At 41.1% G+C, this 20,215-nt stretch overlaps 1 protein-coding gene and 1 long non-coding RNA gene across 2 annotated transcripts; one reads left to right on the top strand and one right to left on the bottom strand.

The window, feature by feature from the left end:
• Positions 1-10,622: 10,622 nt before the first annotated feature.
• Positions 10,623-14,558, bottom strand: LOC136545760 (receptor kinase-like protein Xa21). Its single transcript, XM_066537742.1, has 2 exons — positions 11,518-14,558; positions 10,623-11,298 (listed from the first exon to the last, which is right to left on the bottom strand). The coding sequence occupies exons 1-2, from the start codon at positions 14,528-14,530 to the stop codon at positions 10,913-10,915; spliced, it is 3,399 nt and encodes a 1,132-aa protein (XP_066393839.1). The 5' UTR covers positions 14,531-14,558; the 3' UTR covers positions 10,623-10,912.
• A 4,704-nt stretch (positions 14,559-19,262) lies between these two features.
• On the top strand, positions 19,263-19,873 carry LOC136545761 (uncharacterized). The gene is made up of 2 exons (XR_010781147.1): positions 19,263-19,421; positions 19,526-19,873. It is a non-coding gene; the product is annotated as an uncharacterized lncRNA (long non-coding RNA).
• The last annotated feature ends 342 nt before the right edge of the window (positions 19,874-20,215 follow it).

The following is a 20,215-nucleotide window of genomic DNA, read 5'->3' on the forward strand; positions in this document are numbered from 1 at the left end:
GAGCGACTACTATAGTACCATAGGGTTAGGCTCGCCAGCCGACTGATAGCAGCCAGATGTCCGCCTTCTCGTACTCCCCCTCCGACGGTCATCACTAAGACCTAACGAGAGATCTCTCTCTTCCTCCCTTTTTTATAATGGATCACCGCCTTTGTTCTATACGGAATGGATTGTCTCCATTGCCCTCAGCCTGTCGGTCAGCCTGGGTGCCCAGAGGTGTGGTATGTACTCTTAGAACATATCTTTCGATAGTTTGACGAGCTCTTCATCAATGATACACTTGCTGAATTCATTGCAAAGTCTTTCATCGGCGTCTTGGTGGGACACTTTTATCCGCTTATCTTTTTTATATCATATTCTTTTTTTAGCGGAGTGGGAGCACTCGACGAGGCCTCTACGACAGAAGAGCCCCATTTCTGGCCGGACGATTCCATCAAATAAATGACACCCTGTAGGCACGGTATAAAGAAGATACTACTTAGAAAAAGCATGTTAATAGAGACTGTGCTTAAACAAGAGATTCTCATGATCTCTTAATGGTTGACCCGATCAAACTATTTCACTTATGATCTGGCCTGGTTGACCCAATCATGATATTGAAGGATGGGACCTTTTCTCGAGAAACTCTGGATCCCGAGAAGTTTTGAAGATGGTGCTCATGTTACGTTACTTCGAATGGAATCCTCACTTGACTAAGCATAAGCGAAAAACGTGGCTGAGAGTAAGCAATCCCCTTTCCTAGTGGTTGAGTCATGATCAGAAATATTGCGAAAGAAAGTGAAATGTCCTATCATCGTCCCAATTTGGGTAATCCACGATGTCTTCATTTTATGTACCCATCTTTACTCGTTTTCGGTGTATCGATAGTTCGTTGTACTACACTTTGAACTAACCTAGAGTAGAGGTCGTGCTTAGGAAAAAATGGATATCAGTGAAGTAATCCCGGAACTCTAGAAACCGTGAAGAATTTCTTCCATTTTGTTCAATATCGCGAATATAGCGGAAAAGGGCCCCCTCTAGAACATTCCTTTGAATGGAATTGTTCATTGGGTTCGACTTGTTGTTCGAAAAAATCAAAAGCAGTCTCTCGTATGTTATTGTAAGGTGATTCATTCATAATATTTATTATGTGCGGTTTCAAGATGCTCAAAAAGTATATTTTGTAATCGGCTTTTGAGCTCCATTATGTGTACTTCATCAATTTAGGAATTATGGACTTGGCAGTAGTGGTCAATACTAACTGCACCGTCTAAATGCTCCCTGACCAAGTTAGCATACTCGCCAGGGTTGAGTTGAGGGGGCAGCCCGTGCACTAATTGGGCTTTGAGGTTGGCTATACGCGAAAAAAGCTCGCTTTCTACTGAGGCCTGTTCTGTCCTAAACAGTTCCTGAATGTTATTTGTTTCATAGGAAGATTCCAAAAGCACATTGATGCCGAAAGAATCTTCAGAACCGGAACATATGGTATGGATCTACCCGATTGAAAAAGACTCGAACCGCAGTCGCCCACCCCGCGGCACAGGGAGGCGAGAACCACCGCTTTTAGGAAATAAGCCTACAATTTGATTCTCGTCTCGTTTCACTTGCATTTTCTTTCGTTCAGTCTCGTTCTGAGAGTGGAATCGAACCACTCACTCCGTTTGGATTTAGAGTCCAAAGGGCCCAGCCAGCGAAAGAGGATTTACAGTCCCACGCCAGCAGCCTGCCAGAACCTTTTTCTTGCTTGATTTTTATACGATTTTTGAGCAACTAGCGCGAAAGCCGTTACGCTAATGCTCATTCTCCACCACATCTTGCTGGTTTGAGACAAAGATTTTACATAGATAATGCTTTCTCGCTACCCGCCCGCAATCCACACTAATGTAATCGTAAAGAAATGGCGGCTCTAACATAGATTTGTCTCAATATGTCATGTTGAAAAATCCTGTGGTAGCATGGGATGATCGACACTTTAGTTTTAGCTATTGATTTACGCATCACGCATTAACTAATATTTATGGGGCTGGAGACTTCGCTAAAGCATGCACATAAATAGATGAATGAGAGATTACAAGGCAAGGAGATACAGATCTGGGGGTTGACTCAGAACTTCTACATAGGTCAGCTCACTAATGCTTAATAACCAATAAATAGTCAATCAAGAGATATGCACCAGCAAACAACATTATACTGAAATAGTGTATTAGGCGGCAAATGGCATAGAAAAGGAGGCCCACGATAGATTCTCTACAACAGGTAGGGATCGGGGGTTATACGCTCTTTTCTATAAACAAAGTAGGCTTGTGATTGTCCGCATCCATCACTCAATCATGCAATTAAAAGATATGGTTTACTTATCTTCTTCTAAAGGATGGAATTGCTAGATTGTCAGTAATATCAATTGAGGAAGAAGCTAGTCCCACTTAAATTCGAAAAGAAGACCTCTATTGTGACAGAAGATTCCTCGCCCACAGCATCTCACTTATTGATTGGAACATGAGAATTCCATACTTTAAACTTTCACAAAGACGATGATGATGGGAGAAATCCGCTTTTCTCGATCTTTAGTACACCACACAATCAGTCAAGCTCAAGGTCTACATTTCCAAAGAATACTAGAGAAACGGGTTTTAGTCCCGGTTGGGAAGGCCCTTTAGTCCCGGTTTTCCCAACCGGGACTAAAGGTCCACACCTTTAGTCCCGGGTCTGGGAACCAGGACTAAAGGTCACCCCACGGAAGAAAAAAATAAAGGAAATCCTCGAGGCCTCGCTTGCTCTACGTGAGATTCAAACCCAACACCTCTCTCCTCGCGCGTAGGTACATTACCAACTCAACTGCACACCACTTGTGACAGAGTCATGTGCACTCTCCTTTTGAATAGACTCGTGGGAGACCTTTAGTCCTGGGTAAAAGACCTTTAGTCCCGGTTGAAGACACCAACCGGGACTAAAATGTCACCCTTTAGTCCTGGTTGGTGTTACCAACCGGGACTAAAAGTTGGTGAACTTTTACTCCAGGTTGGTGACACCAACCGGGACTAAAGATGACTTTTAGTCCCAGTTGGTATTACGAACCAGGACTAAAAGTCCTTTAGTCCCAAACGCAAAAAATATCGAGACTAAAGGCTAAAATCGAAGTGGGTGAAAGGTCTGTTTTGTAGTAGTGGAAAAACCAACTAAAGACTTGACTGATTCACTGAAAAGTGTTCTTATCGAGAATCTCGATCATCGGAAACTAGTAAAGAGCGTGTATATGCCCTTGATCTATGGTAAGACACTAATGTCAACTGTTAAGGATAATATCATTGCTAAAGTATCTCGACATATAACCCGTAAAGAAGGGTTTACAGCAGCCCAAATCTTCTTTAAGTATTTTCGCGAGAAATATAAGACAGTAGATAACTTGATACAATTAATTCGGGATATAGCTTGGGTAGTCACGTCAGCGAACCAAGTAGTTCGGATCCTAAATGAATTTATGTGTACTTTACAAGATTATCTCTGCCATGAGAAAAAAAATGTATATGTACAAGTATATGATAAAGTCAAAAAGAAGATGGATAAGAAGAAAATCACAATGGAATGTTGTGACCGGTAAAAAAGACCGTCATAAGAGTGTTACCGCCACATTTGTCAATTTAATCCATCAGAGGGATGGGTATATAGCAATGAAATTTGTGGAATCTCTTGATATGGATACACCTATCTATACTGTTCACAAGAATTGTATATCTAAAGCTAGACATTGCGAGAAATTCCCTGACTTCGATCTAGATGTCTTTATCAAGATGAGATCACCCTTGTTAATAATCAACCAATTGAAAAAACTAGAGGCTCCCTTCATCCCTGGGGCCCACTAAGCATTCGATTAAACACCTCTTAGAGAGACCTCCAATTGCTCCTACTATCCCTAGAAGCTAATGTTGGTTGTTGGCTTTCACGGCAGTCAAAGCTCCATTCGCGCGAATTCCTGTATTTCTTTGTTCGCTAATTAGAACATTTCCATGATTCCTTTGTTCAAAACCAGATCCGAATCCGAGTGACGGCCTTTCTTCCTATTCGAAAAGAAACAACTACTGTCACTCCTGCTCCAAAGAAAGTTGATCAAGAAAGCAGAGCCATAACTTCACCTACAACCCAACCCTATGCTAAAGAAGGTGCAAGAAAAGCTTATGCTGGTGCAAGAACTTACCCTCTCTACGAAAGAGACCTTCCCACTGCCCCAGCGCCCACTTCCTCGGATGAGTTATATTCCTTTTTAGCTATTTCACCCTATCTTTGCTTCTTCTATATCTGATGATACCTTAGCCGAGGATGAAAACGACTACGAGGAAGAAAACGAATGAAGGCCGATTTCCTTTTCCCGGTGGTGGCTACCTCGACTCCAATAACAAAGAAGAACTGTCTCTCGTACTACCAATCTAGACTAGATGAAGAAGTTTCGATAGCCAGCCCAATCTGAGTTCATCATGGGTAGTACTATCTTCCAGTGCCATTTTCCTAATCCGATCTTCCTGAGCGGGATTTCTCCTAGCCTTCATTGCATTGACTGAAGTCGCTTACGCTCTCTCGACTGTTCGCTTACGATCTGATCCTTCTTTCTAGATTTCTTCTATCACGGATAGTACGAGTTCGTAGTCCTTTGCCTCTGCTTCACTCCCAAGTGCTATTCCTTCAACCCTTGATTCCTATCCTAATGATGGGAAAAACCTATCATTCATATCCGGAACTGAGCAGACGGACTAAACAGTTCCTCGAAAGCAAGGGTGGTTGACGAGCCCTCTTACTCCCTTCTTCTGTACATCAATACTGTTCCTCCATGGTTGCTCTCCCTAGTGCCAGTTTCCTTAGCAGCTCTGATTCTCCTTGGCCCCGCTCCGCTCCGGGTAGATGACAGCTACAACCATCCTCCCTGGTTTTTCTAACCAGCTCACTATCCGAATTCCGTTGCTTGTAATTTCGAATGGGAGTTGACTTTCCTTTTCTTCATACAACCCCAGCCAAGTAAAGGTGAACCTCCCTTACCTAATATAATAAGGTAGAACCCCCTTTCCTTGATATCCTACCTCCTGTCTTCCTCTCATTTTATGCAATTATGAAATCCACCACCATTTCATTAATAGAAATGCACATTATCTTTATATAACCCGCATAAAGCTATAAATTATCTTTAGTTTGAAGAGGTACCCTTTTTCTAGGACTTGAGGGAAGGCAGTACAGTGGATCCTCAGCTACCTTCGTGGCACAAGCAAATATGATGTTTCCATTTGATCAAACCAGAGATGGAATTCCCTTGATGATAGCCTTTATTTTCTGATTGGAATAGAGATCTGAATGAAAGTCGGTATCTTCCTTCATTCAAGTTGGCAAATCCTCCTCTTGATGGCAATCGAGGGGAGAGCTGGTGTTGAGAAAAGAAACCTATTAGTTGAAGGAATGGATTTCTGTATCTTTCTTGTCTGTCCCCTTCTTTCCCTTGATCTTTTCTGCCACCCTGACCAGTATGGCATATTCCCTTATCTTTTTAGATGGGATGGGCCAAAGATACAGGTTTCTGGTCTGCGGAGGACAAACTGAATTCAATTATCCGGGCTCCCCTTCGGCCTGTAGAGAAGTGAAGTCATCAACCCTATCTAGTTCTGGTTTGCGAAGGAATAAAACTTGTACAACACTAGCAAGAAGAGACTTGCCAAAGAATTCGATGCCTCACAGGATCCTGCAAAAGCTGAGTCCAAAAAAGCACGAGTCGGGTCGGCAGTTTCAGATTCAGATAGTTCAGTTCAATCATCATCTGACACCTTTCGGTGCCATTCCTTTTGAAACTGGCGTTTCTTTTGTCAAATAATTCGATGCCCCTGCGAAAAACCGAGTCAAGAAAGAGGTAAGGGCCGGGTCAGAGGCGGAACAGACATTCAAAGCAACCGAACCATAGATCCAGCTTTGCAGGACAAGCATAACGAAAGTAAGCATTTGGCCAGACATTCAAATAAACCCTATATCTAGAAATCCATCATCCCTGTCTGAACGGTCTAAGCATCATATCTTTTTCTTTTCACTTCCGCTGCATCGTCCGGACATCAGAAATAGCTGCATTAGCAACATCTCGCTACAACTCCCTTGGCAACCCTAGCACCAACAGGAACAACTCAGTTCAAGCTAGCAACAACTAACAATTTATACTTCCTCGAACAAGAGCTTGCTTTTAGTTCACGTTAGCTACATTCGTTTTAATAAAAAGATGGGAAAGGCTAGGTTAGCAGAAGACTATGCTTGTGCCACAAACTTATTGCTTCGGAGAAGCATTTCTTCAATGAATCTTACTCAGTACAGTATTCATAAAGGACCTGTATCTAAATATTATGTTCTAGCATTCCTATTTTGGTTGGCAGTTTCTCAAATGAAAGAGCACAATCCTTTCCATCACTTCTCTACATACTGGCATTCGGAGCTAGGAGCAGAGAAGAGAACTTGCAAGTAGCAAAGCATAAATACATTGGAATGAAATGAAAGAGGGAGGAGCTGATGCATCGGCTACCAAGCTCAGCTAGGAGGAAGCAGGTGGTATTGGTCTTGAATTCAAATCAGCAAATAAGTACTTTGAATCTCGAATTGACATATAGTAGGAGTGAACTAGCCTGATCAATAGTCGAGAAAGCTTAAGGCCCAGTATGGATTGTTTGCCAACTTCACAGATCCGAAGTCTAGTGTTACAAGAGATAGTAGCCTGGAAGATGGATTGCTAGAAAGAACTACATGTTAGAGGCGTAGGATAACTTTTTTTACTAGACTCTGCCAGCCGAAGGGACAAGAGAGACTATAGCCTGGTCCGAAAATAAGGGCAATATGACTAACAAGACCTGCTCTGCTCAGTGATGGCGGGAAAGCTAAGCTGGTCTTATTAGGTTTTGTAAAAGGTAGAAGCATGTTTTTGTCACTCTATAGAAGCCGCAATTGAACTGTCATGAACATCTGGATGGGTGGGTCCTTTGATTAGTATTTCTCATATCTCCTCTTCTCAATAGATACAATCATCATTAGCTGCATTCATTTTAAAGCTTAACACATTTCTTTTCTTCACTTCCGGCCGGAACACCCTGCAGGGGTACGCCACTTGCTCAAGCCTGGGCAACAACAACAATCAGCTTTTTCATCACAGCAAAAACTCGTATCAAATCGATATGCGTTGGCAGGAACAAGTAGAAACAAGTTTGAAGCCAGGGCACTTCTGCTCTAGTAAACCTCTTGTTGCTACACCGAGACAGGGCCCATGCATTTACAACTCATTTACTAGATTGACATGCTCAATCGACAGCAGCAAAAAGTGGTAAGTATGGGTCCCGGGAAGCACTCTGCAGGAATGTTATTATAGTGAGTGCTCCGCACTAAGTTAGGGAAGGAATGCTTTTACCTACCATAGCATAACTAGACACTTGCCTCGGGAACATGTCTCACTCCTTTCAATCGTTCAGTCACTTTCATTTCCTATTTTGAATGAAATGGCTATGTTTTAATATGTTTTTTATGATCTGATTTTAGGTACGCTTTTGTTCCCTTTTCCATCGGAAGATAGCAGTTTGCAGAAGGTTTTTGCCATGCTTTTGCCCCTTCTTCCCTCGAACTGATTAAAATTACATAAAGGATAAGAATACTGATACAGATAGCTTATACTATCAATACGAGACTCTCTCTATTATATGGGGTCCAATAAAAAAGTATGAAACAGGAAGTAGAAGAGCTGACTGTATGAATGAAATAATCCAGTATTCCAATCTTTTTATCCCATGCCAAAGGGGTACAAATGATAGTCGGTATCTTCATCGTACTCTCTGGGGAGAGGCTTTGAACCTACTTGCGTCTACCAATCTCTTCTCTTCAAGCCTAATTCTTGCTGAGGATCAGTTCCCTTCTTTTCTGATAGGACATGGCTTCTTTTCTTTTCTGATGGGTCGGAGTAAGTAAGGGCGATTGCTGATTGAAAAGATAGCTGCAATGTGTGTTGACTGACGTGCCCAATATAGATATGGCAAGGCGCAAGGGATAGCCAGCTTTTCCCGAAGAGAATGGGATGGATATGTTGCAACAGGAAGCAGCAGAGGGCAGAATCTATTGATTGAGGAAAGGATTGTTATCCTACATACAAAGGAAAGAATCCCACCAAACCAAGACAAAGTACGGTCTTCCTCACTAGTTGCTGCTGCCCTTACTAGTTTAGTTGCTATTGCCCCCATGCTAAGGGCGCTATTGGCCCATGCGATGCTTGGTTAAGTTATTCACCTGCTTTCTCGGACTCTTGGTAAGCTCGTATGATTATCCACCTTTATCTCGTATGATTATCCACCTTTAGCTCGTGGGTTGGCTCTCCGATTTCTATCGCGACCTATCAATATTGGAAAGTCAAGGTAGTGAAAATGCACACCTGCTTTAGTAGCCAGAGTGAAAATGCACACCTGCTTTAGTAGCCAGATACAATACAGTTGAGTGCTCGGTTCTTCCACTGCTATACTTGCTTCAGAACAGGAAAGGGGCGCTCCGCTCCTATTCCTATCACCCTAGGTATCTTCCAGCATTCGATTATCTTTGCCTTCAGCTTGGAATGACTAGAATGGCTACGGCTAACTCTATTTATCTGGAATGGCTGAGTCAAACTCTCTATTGATTTGGGATTGCCATGCTTGTGAAAGTAAGCTTTCTCGTTTTCGAGTTCTTGCTTGACAACGGATTGACTATCGCCAGATCCAAGCGGTAGTATCACAGGGCCCTTAGCTATTGTTCTTGATGAGAAATGGCAAGTCTCCTGCTGAAACCCATTCTCTTCGCTCTGTTCTGCTCTTGTCTGAACTTTCCACTAATCTAGCAAAGGGCAGAGTAACCACTTCTCTTACTGATACTAAATCTAGTGAAAGTCTAGTTGGAATGTCTGGGTGTGTCGAATTGAGATAGAGTTGGATGGCTAGTTAAGCGGGGAAGCTATTCGCTGTAAGACCGAAGATGCTAGGGCACACCCTTTCTTTAAACCACCCGGAGATCATCCATCTATGTCTTATTCTGAGATCATCTATGTCTTATTAATCAGCAGTATGTGAAAGTAAGGTCTCCTATTGATACCACGAAGTCAGGATAGGCGCAAAGTCTTGCCTCAAGATCAAGTCTAGTGGTTCCGCAAGGGTAGCAAGTATGAAGCATTTCTACGGCTTAGTCAAAGAAGTAGGTTTGTTTTGGAAGGATAGATGCAATGCGTGTTCCCTCTAGATATTGTTTAGTGTCAACCTTGTGCCTAACTAATAAAGTCGAAACAAAAGCAAAAAAGATTGGTCGCAATAGCTCCTTTTAAGGTTCTCAACTAATAATAGATACGCAAATGATTCCACTCTCTATCCTATGCCGGTCCTTACCTTCTCCATTGATTTAGGTTACTGCGCAGGAGCTTCATCCAGTATATCTATGGCAAAAGGGTCGGGCAACATCAACGGAGAGAGAGGAAGCCGCTTGAGAGTTGAGGAGCTGGTTAATGCCTTCCATAAGATGGGTAAATGATGAGACTACCTGTAATCCATGGCTAATACCACCATTCATTGTCTATCCCTAGCCTTGGTGCCAACCCACAACGAGAAATCATTCATTAGGAGCAGGATACCTATACTTACCCATCTTTTAGGACCCTATATTTGTTTATTTCGTTCATTAATTCGTTAAAAGAGCCAACCTAAATTCGGTGAAACCAAGGCAAATTTCGGTATCTTTCTTTTCCGGCTCTGCTGCTCCGTTCAGTTCTGTTCCACGAGCTGATGGAAAAGTACAAAAACAAGAGGAAAATGCACTATCATTGTCTATTATCCACCTCTGCATCTATTCTTTCTTAGCTAAACGGGTGGAAGATCCATCCAATTTGGTTCTGAATGTGATTGAAATGCACGATCTTCACAGGTATGATCCACTTGTTGCGTAGAGTCCATGGTGTTGGCACACCCATGGCTTGTATCAAAACTGAAGTTATGTTGGTTAAAATACTTCTGCTATTTACTCTGTGTGAATGTGTGATGAACTAAGTGTGAACCAATGTGTTGTAAACTTAATTTACTCTTTTAATGTTGTGTTGAACTTGGTGCAAGTTGTAATGGTCCTATTATGTCGTGCGATCATGAAAAGTAAGCAAAAAATCATGAGCAACAAGTCTTTCATTTCCAATCAATGGTTGATTAAGGAATGGCATTAGTGTCGCGCCGAATCAACATTAACTTTGGGCTTCCTGCCGCTTTGTTTCAGTGTCTGCAAGATAAGTTTAAGCATGCTGGGCAAATAATGTAAAAGTAATGTGGTCAAGAAAATGATCTAAAGCTAATGAGGTAGCTCAATCTTCGGTCACTAGGTCCTCTACTTTTCTTTAGAAAAATGATAAGCTAGTCTTGAGGGGGAGTTCAACAAAAGGTTTAGGAGTTATAGAATGTAATTTAGCATGTAGCAAGATGTAAATGATAGATATCTATCACCCATCTTGAGGGGGAATGTTGCGCTTTATCTGTGTATAGGTGTGTAAAGGCCCATGAGCTCATGTACCATGTATGCATATATATAACCCTAAGCAAAGACTAGTGAGTGAGAATTCCAGATATTACTGAAGACTTCAAATAACAACGAAGAACAGAGAGGCACTACAAAAATTGATATACGATTTGTGATCAGGTGTTACAAAACAAGCAGTCTGCTATTGTCGAGCTTGCATCAATTCGAATAAATAACCAAGCAAATGGAGTTCCTGCGACGAACTTTGCTTCATAGCATGTTCTCAGTTCTGCACTTCTGAAACATTACAAACAACAAGAAATGTTGCACAAGGTCTGCACTATAAATGATTCCTAAATAGCTTTCTCATGAGCAAGCTAATAAAAACATAATGCTCCCGTAGTACAAACAGTCAAAACAACTGTTCCTTTCCTCAATGGCATAGCTCTGAAAATGTTTCATTAATTGTGATGACTTCAGCATAAACGTCCTTCATTGTTGGTCGGTCTTTTGGTGTCTCTACAGAGCATGAGATACCAATTTTAATGAGTTGCATGATGCATCTTTTTATTCCAGCCATTGTATAATTATCATATTCTAAATCTTCCTCCACATCACCATCTTCAACAATTGGAATGATGGAAGGATCCAGAACCTCATGAATCTCTTGAGGAAATGCCTTTTCCACAAATTTGTGAAGGGTCAAACCATTTGAAAACATATCATCTGTTGGACGCTTCCCTGTGAGCATTTCTAAGATTATAATTCCATAGCTATAGACATCGCCCTCAGTTGAGAGTTTGCATCCGATTCCATACTCTGCAATATTATTGTAATTGATCAAACGCTTGTACCTCATAATAGTTTCAACCATAAGAGCATTTTCTCAAAGAGTGGAGAATTAAACATACATATCATGAAAAATGAAAATGATGCTATGTAATGTTATTTAAAAAAAAAAGGGAGATTAACTATGCTATTTTAGAAAGCACTGAAGTTGTACTAAGACTGGGGATTCTAGTTTACAAAAGAACTCACCTGGTGCAATGTATCCAATTGATCCTCTTGGTCCCAATAAGCTTGTAGAACTATGAGTGATTGAATAACTGTAACTGTGAAGAAACTTGGCCAGTCCAAAGTCACCAAGATGTGCGCACATGACATCATCAAGAAGTACATTGCTGGGCTTTAAATCACAATGGACCATAGGAGGCACACAATGGTTGTGTAGATAGTCCAAAGCAGAAGCTATATCCATTGCTATTGCTATTCTCAACCCCAAACTCAATGGTTTTTGGAATGCATACTTGTTCAGTTCTGGATAGAGCCAGGTCTCGAGGCTACCTTTAGACATATATTCAAGTATAAGTGCTTTGAACTCATTTCCTGTTGCGTCGAATGTTGAGCATGCAGTAATCACTTTCACAAGATTACGGTGTCGCGTATTCCTCAAGGCCTCACATTCTGCAAGGAAGCTTTTCGGTGCACCAAGTTCATCAAGTTTGAAAACTTTGATGGCAACTATATGTTGGTCTTCATTCCGGAATCTTGCTTTGTACACTGATCCACATTTTCCTGAGCCGACCAAGTTGCCTAAGGAGAAACCGTTAGTTGCTTTGACTAAATCAGCATATGTAAACTTCTTAAAATCCATGCTGGACCTGGATGGATGGTCTACTTTGTTGGTTTTCTTTCTCTTCTTTAAAAAGATGATTGCAAAGCATAATAGCAAGACCAAAGAAAGAGCAGAAAATCCTACTATCTTCAGAATATTGGAGGAGCCCCTGTGTTTGGATATATCTCCACTGCAAAGTGGCAGCTGTAGCAACGGGGTACTGGCGCATAGCTTGTCATTCCCTTGAATGAACACGTGACTTGCATTCTGAAATATCCCACTTGTTGGTACTGGTCCCTCAAGGTTGTTGAAGGACAGATTGAGAAGCTTCATAGAGCTAAAAGACCCAAAGAACCCAGGGATTTCACCGGTTAAGTTATTTTGAGAAAGATCCATCTCAACGAGGCCTCGTAGAGCAAAGAAGGAGTCAGGTATCTTCCCATCAAGAAGGTTCCTCTCCATGCGGAGGGACTCCAAATGAACGCACTCACCTAGAGTTGAGGGTATTTGCCCGCTCAGCTGGTTATTGGAAATATTCAGCGGGCCAAGGTTGATCAAGTTGCCAATCTCTAGCGGTATAGGTCCTGAGAGTTGGTTGTAAGACAAGTCTAAACCTTCAGCAAGGGTGGTAAGAGCAAAGAGCTGCTTTGGTATGGTACCAGCAAGGCTGTTATAAGAGAGGTTCAGCTTATCCATGTTCTTGCAGTTTCCTAAAGCTCCTGGTATTGGGCCACTCAAGTTGTTTTCTTGTAAGTAGAGCTCACTAAGTTGACTTAGATTACCGAGAGACAGTGGGATTTGTCCGGAAAGTTTGTTCTGCGATAAGCTTAGCACGAACAGGTTCGGAAGATGCCCCAGGGAGTAAGGAAGATTTCCAGTAAGGAGGTTCTGCTCCATATAAAGAAGCTGCAGGTTTTTGAGGTGCTCTATCTCAGTCGGAATGGTTCCAGATATTTCATTTGTTCGTAACAACAGTAGCTCTAAGCTACTGGACAGGTCCCCTATGGAGCTCGGCAGGACTCCTTGAAGTCTATTTGCATCCAAGTACAAATACACCAGTTGCCTGCACTTTGTCAACGAGGATAAGAAAGACCAGTCCCCAGCTTCAAGCCGGTTCATGCCTAGATCTAGTTCAATTAAGTTTGGCAGGGTTCCAAATGAAGGAACAATACCACGGAACGCATTGCTGCGGAGATAAATGGCCTGGAGATTGGTGGCGTTGGCTAGCGAAGCAGGGATTTGTCCTTGGAATCTGTTTTCTTGCATAACCAAAGTTTCAATTCTAGGAAGGTTATACCCAATGTTACCTGGGATTTCTCCGGTGAGGTTATTCATGCCCAAGCCAAGGTATGTGAGTGATGACATGTTGTAGAGCGAGTCTGGAACAGCACCTGACAAATTGTTGTAAGTCATGTCTAGTAGTTGCAGGTTTGCGATCTTACCTATACTCATTGGTATGCTACCCTGAAAACCGTTATTGCCAAGCGTGAGCCAGAGGAGGGAAGAAAAGTTCCCTAGAGTGGATGGTATGGTTCCTTCAAGGTCATTAGATTCCAACAATAGATACTGTAAGGGTGAGTCAGTGTTCGAGAGTGCAGGTATGGGCCCAACAAAGTTGTTCACCGCAAGGACTAACATCTCAAGTGATGTGCTATTAAACAGTGATGAAGGAATCTCTCCGCTGAGATGATTGTTCCTCACGGCCAACTCTTGAAGCGAGGAACAATTAGCAAGGAGCGACGGGATAGGCCCCGTGAGGCTGTTGTTGTTGAGGATAACGGAGACAAGAGAAGAGCCGCTTCCAAGTGAAACAGGAATGTTGCCCGTCAGATAATTTTCGGACAGACTCAGAACTGAAAGGTTGCCGAGGGTCCCCAGCCCTTCTGGGATACCCCCACTGAGGGAATTATTTGCAAGATCAATGGTCTGAAAGCCCAAACATGATGACAGAGTCTCTGGGATCACGCCACTAAAATTGTTGGAGCTGAGGTTAAGGTAGCGCAACCTATTTAGCTGGCCAAGTTCAGCTGGGATCTGACCATGCAGCTGATTGTTTGGCAAGTGGATCCTTGTGAGGAAAGTGAGGTTACCGATGCAAGGAGGTATCTGGCCATGGAAGCCGAGCGACTCGAGGTCCAGTGCAACAACACGAGATGATGAGTGTCTCTTGCTGCATGTAACACCGGACCAGCTGCAGAACTGGGTGGAATTATCATTGTTCCATGACGGTGGGAGTGATCCGGCACGGTTTGAGTTTGAGAGGTGGTTCCTAAGGCAAAGGAGTGCCTCCGAGTTGTCGCTAGGTTGACGACTAAGAGGTGTAGAACATTGTGAAGGCACAGAGAGTGTCAATAGAGAGGAGAAGAAGAAGACAATGATCAATGGCAGTGAGGAGCTGAGAGTTCCTACAAGGGGCATATGTGTTCTGTGACACATTGTTGTGCTGCAGCGGGCGTGTGTTTTTTGCCTTAATCTGTAGTGGTTGATGATATGCTCTTTATATATAGAAGGCAGAAGGGTAGGTTGCCGAATTCTTGCATCTAAGTGTGAAAAGCAATATGAACGGGCAATGAGAAATTGTGATACTCGTGGAAAGACCATAAGAAACACACCAGGACGGACGGACGGACGTACAGTCTTCTTCTTTTCTGAGGGAACATTTTACATACACTTTTTTTTTCTTCTAAAATGAGTCGTGTAGCCGGGCAGCAGAAGACGTGGGATCAGATGTGCCACACCTTGTGTATTCGCGGTCAAAGTTCAGTGGGGCACGCAGCGGGCCGGTACCGTGTCTCAAAAGTTCAATCGGGGGTTAAAGTTCAGTTATGTGCGCGGCTCCACATCTGAGACGGTCTTGCCACGGGTCTACTAGTTGGTTCACAATTTTCAACTTATAATTAATGATGAAACGCGTTGGGACATTTGGTTTTATTTTCGTTTGGGTTTCTCTACTGTATGAGCAAACTCCAGAGCCCAGACGCACGGTCAAAATCTATTTTCACGACAGGTTTTAAAACCACGTACAAAGCTACCGATTTAAAAAAGAGCAAGGCCTGTTTGTTTCCATGGAACTAGAGACTAATTTTTAGTTTATTTTAGTTTATTTTAATTAAATAAGAGGGACTTTTAGAGCCTGTTTGGTTTCATAGGACTAGAGACTAGAGACTACTTTGTAGTCATTTTTAATCAAATAGGAGGGACTATTAGAGAGACTTTTAGGCTCTAGTCCACTAGTTCTTTGGGAGATGTTTTTTAGGACTAATGGACCAACTTTACAGTCATTATCCCTCCCTCTCTCTCCTCCCTCACCTCCGTCCAAAGGAAGAAAAATGATATTTTAGTCTTTGTTCACCCTTTAGTCCCTTTTAGTCCTTGAAACCAAACATGTTATTTAGTCTCTCTTTTAGTCCTCTTTTAGTCTCTAGTCCCTGGAACAAACAGGGCCTTAGCCTCTATTACACTAGTCCCTTGAGAGAGACTTTTTAGGACTAAAGGACCGACTTTACAGCCCTTATCCCTCCCTCTCTCTCCTCCCTCACCTCTATCCAAAGGAAGAAGAAGGATATTTTAGTCTTTGTTCAGCCCTTTAGTCCATTTTAGTCCATGAAACCAAACATGTTATTTAGTCCCTCTTTTAGTCCTCTTTTAGTCTCTAGTCTCGAGTCCCTGGAACCTAAGGCACACATCAACTATTTGGAGCTTTTTTTTTCAAACGGGCTAAAATAAAGGTTAAAGTGTATTTCTCAACCTTCAACTTGCATGGGAGTATGGTTTTTAACCCTAAACTATAGAACTGGTATTGGTCACCCTCCAACTATCCTAGACAAACTCAATCTTTTACCTAGTTTCAAAAGTAATTTTTCTATTTCTAAAATAATAAAAACCTGATTTATTCTTAAAAAAATCATAACTGATTTATTTTAAAATTAGAAACGTGAAACTAATACCATTTATTTCTAAAATGAGTCGTGTAGCCGGGCAGCAGAAGACGTGGGATCAGATGTGCCACACCTTGTGTATTCCCAGTCAAAGTTCAGTGGGGCGCGCAGCGAGCCGGTACCGTGTCTCGAAAGTTCAATCGGGCAAAGTTCAGTCGGGAAAAGCAGCGGCTCCATACATATGAACGGTTAAAGTTCAGTTATGTGCGCGGCTCCACATCTGAGACGGTCTTGCCACGGGTCTACTAATTGGTTCACAATTTTCAACATATAATTAATGATGAAACGCGTTGGGACATTTGGTTTTATTTTCGTTTGGGTTTCTCTATTGTATGAGCAAACTCCAGAGCCCAGACGCACGGTCATAATCTATTTTCACGACAGGTTTTAAAACCACGTACAAAGCTACCGATTTAAAAAAGAGTAAGGGCATGTTTGTTTCCACGGGACCAGAGACTAATTTTTAGTCTCTTTTAGTTTTTTTTAACTAAATAGGAGGAACTACTAGAGGATCTTTTAGGGCTTGTCTACTTTTTAGTCCTTTTTAGTCACTTTTAACTAAATAGGAGGGACTACTAGAGAGACTTTTAGTCTCTAGTCCACTAGTCCCTTGAGAGATATTTTTTAGAACTAATGGACCAACTTTACAACCCTTATCCCTCGCTCTCTCTCCTCCCTCACCTCCGTCAAAGGAAGAAGAAGGATATTTTAGTCTTTGTTCAGCCCTTTAGTCCCTTTTAGTCTCTGAAACCAAACATGTTATTTAGTCTCTCTTTTAGTTCTTTTTTAGTCTCTAGTCTCTAGTCCCTGGAATAAACAGGGTCTTAGTCTCTAGTCCACTAGTCCCTTGAGAGAGGCTTTTTAGGACTAATGGACCGACTTTACAGCCCTTATCCCTTCCTCTCTCTCCTCCCTCACCTCTATCCAAAGGAAGAAGAAGGATATTTTAGTCTTTATTTAGCCCTTTAGTCCCTTTTAGTCCCTGAAACTAAACTTGTTATTTAGTCCCTCTTTTAGTCCTCTTTTAGTCTCTAGTTTCTAGTCCCCGGAACCAATCAGGGCCTAAGGCACACATCAACTATTTGGAGCTTTTTTTTCAAACGGGCTAAAATAAAGGTTAAAGTGTATTTTCAACCTTCAACTTATATGGGAGTATGATTTTTAACTCTAAACTATAGAACTCGTACTGGTCACCCTCCAACTATCCTGGACAAACTCAGTCCTTTACCTAGTTTCAAAGGTAATTTTTCTATTTCTAAAATAATAAAAACCTGATTTATTCTCAAAAAATTCATAACGTATTTATTTTAAAATTAGAAACGTGAAACTAATACCATTTATTTCCAAAAAATATATTTATCCTTTGGTGCTCTACTTGAAGTTATTTGAATCTTATTTGTTCATGTTTCTATTAAACCAGACCACAAACAATAAACAATAGGAACCGAAGTAAATAAGTTCCAAATAACTATAAATAGAATATACCAACAGTTAGATAACATCTTTAGAAAAAAATGGTATTAGTTTCATACTTTTATGATTTGAAAATAGTTTATTTATGAATTTTTAGAGGTTAAACTAGATTTTTATTATTTTATAAAATAGAAGATCATCTTTGAAACCAAATAGAGGATAATTTTTGTCCGGTTTTACAGTCAGTGCCCAATATCCTATTTTGTAGTGTAAGGTTTAAAATCAAACTCATGTGCATGTTAAGAGTTGAAAAATGCACTTTATCCTAAAATAAAACAGCTCATCAAGTAAAGCTCCTGATAACCGCTCTCACAGGGATGTGTGTAAGTGTGTTGGATATAGAGCTAAAAATGCTAGTTTCTCCTAGATCTGCTATGAGAAACTATTTTATCAAACGTTTTTCTAAAACGGTAAAGTAAAGCTATTCGTAGAGCTGAATAAAAAATTTGCGTCACAAGTGAAGTAGAGCTGTACCAAAAGGAACCTTACAGGAAAATTTTGTAAATACAGTTTTAGTGTTGGTTGACCTTATGGTCCTTCCATAGAAATGTTTTTAAAAGCTAAAAAAAATTACAGATTTTCTTAGCCACCACATTTTTCTATTAAAAAATACACAAAACATTTTTTGGATTCAAACCCATGACCTCAAGCATCACATAAGTCTTCTTTACCACCACATAATTGTTAGATGCCAATCTTCTGAAGTATTTTCTTTTGTAATCTTTTTTTAATATTAGGGCTCCTAAAAGATCTTTAATGAAAAAATTATCGACTACAAACGTACATTAGAATATCATGGACCACTACAACTTTAGCATAGAGTGTGTCCTCACCTGAAGTCATTTGAAACACTGAAAATTCGAGAACTTGTAATAAATTTGGGCCCATAAACAATCTCGTTGAGCTGTACTCCCTCACTCCGTCCCAGAACGAATGCAATTCTAGCATAATATCATGTTTTAATACCTTAAATTTGACCAAGTATAAATAAAAATGTATCAATATTTATGATACCAAATAAATACCATTAGATTAATAATGAAATGTATTTTTATAATAAATTAATTTGGAGCCATAACTGTAATATTGTTTAGTAGAAACTTGGTCAAACGTGAACCACTTTATATGACACGCAACACATAGTTAGACTATCTCCAACAACCGCGACCCAAAATACAAGACTTATTCATCCTTTGGGTAACGCTACAGGCAAATGGTTCAATACTTATTTTTGGTCTTCTCCAACAACAAGACCCAAAAGATAACCCTTTCTGCAAAATGGGTCTTCAGGAGAGAGGATACTCAGATTTGGGTTATACCTCCCCTCCCACCTAAAATGGGTCTTTCATATAGGTACTCTGTTGGAGACTATATGTATTGTGTTGGAGACCCATTTTGAGTTTGGGTTCCGCAATGGGTCTTCTATTGGAGACAGCCTTACATTCTTTTTTTTTTACGGAGGTAGTACTATTTTGATGTAAAGTTTGTCTCCATTTAATTTCATTTGAAAATCTTATAATATTAATATTTACGCGACAATTGTTTAGGCGATGTGTCACATAATATTGAGTGGTTGCCTGTGTACGGTATGAATCTTCTTCTTTATTAATATAATCTACAACTCGTTTAAAAAACATATTGGCTAACCGACAGTTTCGTGCGCGGTTCCACGTTCCGGGTCAAAGTTGAGTTGCAGCGGCTCCTACTACTACTACTAATAGCGAGGCGCTGTGAAACATTGTAATTCTGGCAAACATCCTCCCTTGGACTGCACTCAGCGAACCAGCAACAATATAATATAATGCCAGCAGCTAAGGGTTACGATTTTTCGACTCGGTTGCTTCTTATTATCTTCCTCATGTTACTCATTCATGCCATTTGTAGACCAGCTTATGTGGGAGCGAGTGGTCAAATTGGTAAGTCCCTCACTTTTCATCATTTACATATATAGTCAGTAATCACTGTGTTCAACTGCTCTGTGCTTCTATATGCTCATGGCCTGGTATTTTCACCTCACCAGCACATATTCCGGTAGGGGGGCCCAGACCACCACCCAATTGTTGTCCACCTCGTAATGGCTGTTGTTGATAGAAGGCGATCCATTGTTTTCCTCCCATCCCCAGCAGAACATCGAGCATGGAATTATTGCGGACGCGGACGAACGAACCTGTCGTCTATGCGCCACTTGAGCTAAATTTCCACTTTTCATTTTGTACAAGTTTAATTGAGGTATATACATATTTTGAAGTATCCAATTCAACGAGGCGAAGTGCACTCTGCGAACTCATGAGGAAAGTGTCACCCTGTTTTCCCCTCTTTTCCATTTTCTTTGGATTCTCCTATAAATAAATCCTTGTGATTAGTGTGTTGTCTTCTATTGAATCGAAACAGTGAGAAGTTGTTTTTTTGTTTTTGCAATACCTGTAACAACAATTTTCCGTCTAACTCAATAATTTGAACATGTAAAATGTGTGGACAAATTGAAACAACTCAGCATATATTCTTTGAATGCTTCGTGGCAAATTATTGCTGGTGGACGTACCATGATGCTCTACTAAACTCTCACCCTTGCGCAACAACGAGAAAATATTGCAATAGGCCCAATTTAGTTGCGAATGCAACATGTTGCAACCAAATTGCATTTGTTGCCAATGGATGCAATAAGTCGCGTTGCAATAAGTCAATAAGGTACCTAATTTGGCATTGCAAC

The sequence above is a fragment of the Miscanthus floridulus genome, chromosome 3 (genome assembly GCF_019320115.1).
Source record: "Miscanthus floridulus cultivar M001 chromosome 3, ASM1932011v1, whole genome shotgun sequence".
NCBI lineage: Eukaryota > Viridiplantae > Streptophyta > Magnoliopsida > Poales > Poaceae > Miscanthus > Miscanthus floridulus.

What these genes read in the sequence shown, in the direction of transcription:
- LOC136545760 (XM_066537742.1), bottom strand. Translation starts at nt 14,530, where the DNA reads ATGTGTCACAGAACACATATGCCCCTTGTAGGAACTCTCAGCTCCTCA. An exon ending in AATTGGATACATTGCACCAG is followed by an intron (nt 11,299 to 11,517) that starts GTGAGTTCTTTT and finishes ATAATATTGCAG; the next exon opens with AGTATGGAATCGGATGCAAA.